General features: G+C 21.2%; 1 protein-coding gene across 1 annotated transcript, besides 1 other annotated feature; it reads left to right on the top strand.

Annotated features, from left to right (window-relative positions):
- Positions 1-291: 291 nt before the first annotated feature.
- On the top strand, positions 292-1,608 carry PVX_025690 (variable surface protein Vir21, putative; the record flags this gene model as incomplete). The annotated part of the gene is made up of 3 exons (XM_001612418.1): positions 292-339; positions 478-1,353; positions 1,477-1,608. The coding sequence occupies 3 exons, from the start codon at positions 292-294 to the stop codon at positions 1,606-1,608; spliced, it is 1,056 nt and encodes a 351-aa protein (XP_001612468.1).
- Positions 1,609-2,999: 1,391 nt separating this feature from the next.
- Positions 3,000-3,172: a microsatellite.
- Between the last annotated feature and the right edge of the window lie 173 nt (positions 3,173-3,345).

The following is a 3,345-nucleotide window of genomic DNA, read 5'->3' as shown; positions in this document are numbered from 1 at the left end:
AGACAGTACAAATAAGAGTTTTCCTTAAAATACTATATTTTCACGCTCAATAACAGTTTTTTGCAAATCTTTTAGTTGTCTCAATATTAAGAATCACTTTATCCGTTATATGTAAACAATAATAATTTAAATTCATTATGAAATAATCTGCTAACGCGAAATATTAATATATATATATTCCTATGCGATATCTCTAAAAGTAAATGAATATAACTTTTAGAACACTTTTGCCAATATGTCTATAATATAATTACTAAAAATGATATATTTTTTTAATCTCAGTAATCTAACATGACTACCAGTGATAAGGATTTTTCTGTGGATAATATTAAAAAAAAAGTATAAATTTATTTTTGTAAAATATGTTATTCGCATTAAAGTGTTTAAATTTTTTTTAACAAATAATATTCAATAATTATTTAATGCATATTATATATTTGCATATATATATATCTAATTTTTTCTTTTTTGTAATAGTATAAATTTATAGAAGATTCGAATTTTTACAAAATTTATAATGAATTTAATTGGGACTGTAGAGATGGTCGATATTCTGATCTTGGTGTATCATGTTTTAATGGTAGTTCAAATGGATGGACAAAGTTCCCTGAAGTTACTAACATACTAAAGAAACTCTATAGTAATTTATACAGGATATATGTTACAAATGGAGGCGATAATAATGATTACTTTGATGATAATGAAGACGAGATAGATAAAATGGGATATTTCTATGTAAAGTACTGGTTGTACGATCAAATATTTAATAATAATTTAAATGATTCTAAAATTAAAGAGCTCTACCAAGGATGGAATAATTATGTAAAGAAAGAAGTAGAACATAAATCTAATAATCCTTGCATATTTTATAGTTTAAAAAAAGATGAGATAAAAAATATAAGAAAGATATATGCCTTTAGTACACTTTTATATCAAAATGTTAACAAATTTAAGACTAACTATAATAATAACAGTAAGTATATGGACTATTTTGGTGAAGGCTTAGACGCATTTTTTAGTAGTATCAATAAATGTTCGAGCGAAAAACATACTGATAACTATTGTAAAGAATTCAAAGAATTCTTAAATAAATGTAAGGATGAAAGCTTAAATGCAGGAATCTTAATATACCATGGAAATAATGTATATAGCCCAGATGACAGTAACAAATATTTATTGTCCATTGAAACGTATGAAAACAAACCACTTTATATAATTTTAAAGGATAAAAAAATGTTAAATTTTCTTAAAACATCTAATTTCTTGAGCAATAAAAATAGAAACACTATTGCAGCAACTTCTGCTGTAGGTTCTGCCATAGCCTTATCCTCAATTTTTTACTATTTTTATAAGGTTATTCTGAACGATATTTTTAAATATAAATATTGTATTATAATAAATATAAAACATGTTAGTAAAATTTTACAATAATAAGAGGATTATATTTAATATGCTTAAATTTCCTTTTTATTTTAGTTTAGGCCCTTTGGAAGAAACTTACGTAAAGGAAAAGGGGGAAATATAGTGGATATTAATGAAAGAGCGCATGATTCATTATTGCATACACCGGATACTGAACATATGCCATTTCAAAAACAGGGAATATAAACTGGCGTATCATACATTTAGTGATACTTAACCCTGATATATCTAGTTCTGCATTAGAATATATAGCTACAATAATAACTTAATTTCTTCTTATATTATTGTATTACAAGGTTCTTAAATATATAATTTAAAATGTATAGAGAGGGACAATTATTGATTAAATATTTTAAATAAGTTTATTTCCTTAAATATTTTATAAAAAGTTTCATAATAGTTTGCCTTATCACTTATTTACAACATTAATTTCGTAGATAAGTAAGAAAAACTATATTGTACTACATTCAAGAAAATACCACCAAAATTTTATTATACTATATTTAACAATGTGCTTAATTAATATTGTATGTGAAAGCATGGACAATGAGATGAAATATAATAGCAAGTGGTCTGAAATATATAATATTATTACAACCAAAAAATTCATTTATATATAAAAATAGAAAAAAACAAAATAAAGCAGATATAATATATTACCTTTTTTATGAATTATTGTTTTTTATTTTTACATATTTTGTTTCTCATTAATTAATATGATTAAGTGATTTTTTTAAATTTTTTTCCTGTGCCATTATCTTCTTTTGTTTTTTTACATAAAAGAGACATAGTTTATTTGTACAACTTTTTTAATTATTTCAATTACTTATATTTATTAAACATAGCAAAAAAGGTTAAATTTGTTTTTACAATATTTTCAAATAATATTATAATAAGTTAGTATGGTTATTTTTAAAACTTTTAATATAACATTCTCATAGTAGATAAGACCAACATAAAAATATGCATAAATAATGGTATTTTTATAATTATTTTATTTTCTTATATATTTTGATAATTATTTTGCATTGACAATATGGAATTAGCTAAAAAAATTATTAAATTTTCACAGAACTTATATATATTATTATATATATAATTTGTTATGTGTATTTTGCATAAGACTTTCAGTGTAAGTCATAATACGATGTTACATTTCCTATAGGTTCAATATGTGTGCAGTAATGTGTTCTACGAAGGGATGAAATAATTTTATTATTATATATATGTTATAAGGAAAATATCTCCTTTTAAATAACATAATAATAAATTCTTATAATTTTATGCTTATATTAAAATATAATTTAACATAAGCATAATTACATAATTAGGTTCACCTAAAAATGATTGAAAAAAAGAAAAACATGTGAGTATGCTGACGCTATTACTTTTTTATAGTTATAATATATAGTATTAGGTAAATTTGTAATAACTCTTCGAATTATTGTAGAATGTTAAAATCATTAATACATATACGATAAAACATAATATATAATGATAACATAAATTTTAATAATTTATTGATTTAAAAAATATAAATTACATTAAAAGGAAGTAAATATATATAAATGTAGCATTATTACTTTATAGATCATGATTTTATATTTTTTTACCTTATTAATAATATTATTTTATATTGTATTTATTACTTATTTCATTCCATACAATGTTCGATTTATTGGATAATACTTTGTTATAGTTTATCTGTTATATTTATTTTATAAAGAATTATATTAGATTGAATTTATATGGTTAGTTCCAAAGCTTATCAATGAATAGTTATTTTAAAGTGCATAAATGTTTGGAATTATTTGTAGATCAAATAAAGAATTAAAAAATATAATTTATAGGATTATAATGATATTTTATATATTATTACTTTACGTAAAATATATTTATTATTCAGAATAAAGTAAACACAAC

This window comes from Plasmodium vivax, genomic scaffold, assembly GCF_000002415.2.
Source record: "Plasmodium vivax scf_3663 genomic scaffold, whole genome shotgun sequence".
Taxonomy (NCBI): Eukaryota; Apicomplexa; class Aconoidasida; order Haemosporida; family Plasmodiidae; genus Plasmodium; species Plasmodium vivax.
The sequence above is the reverse complement of the archived record's forward strand: the minus strand, read 5'-3'. Positions and strand labels throughout refer to the sequence as shown.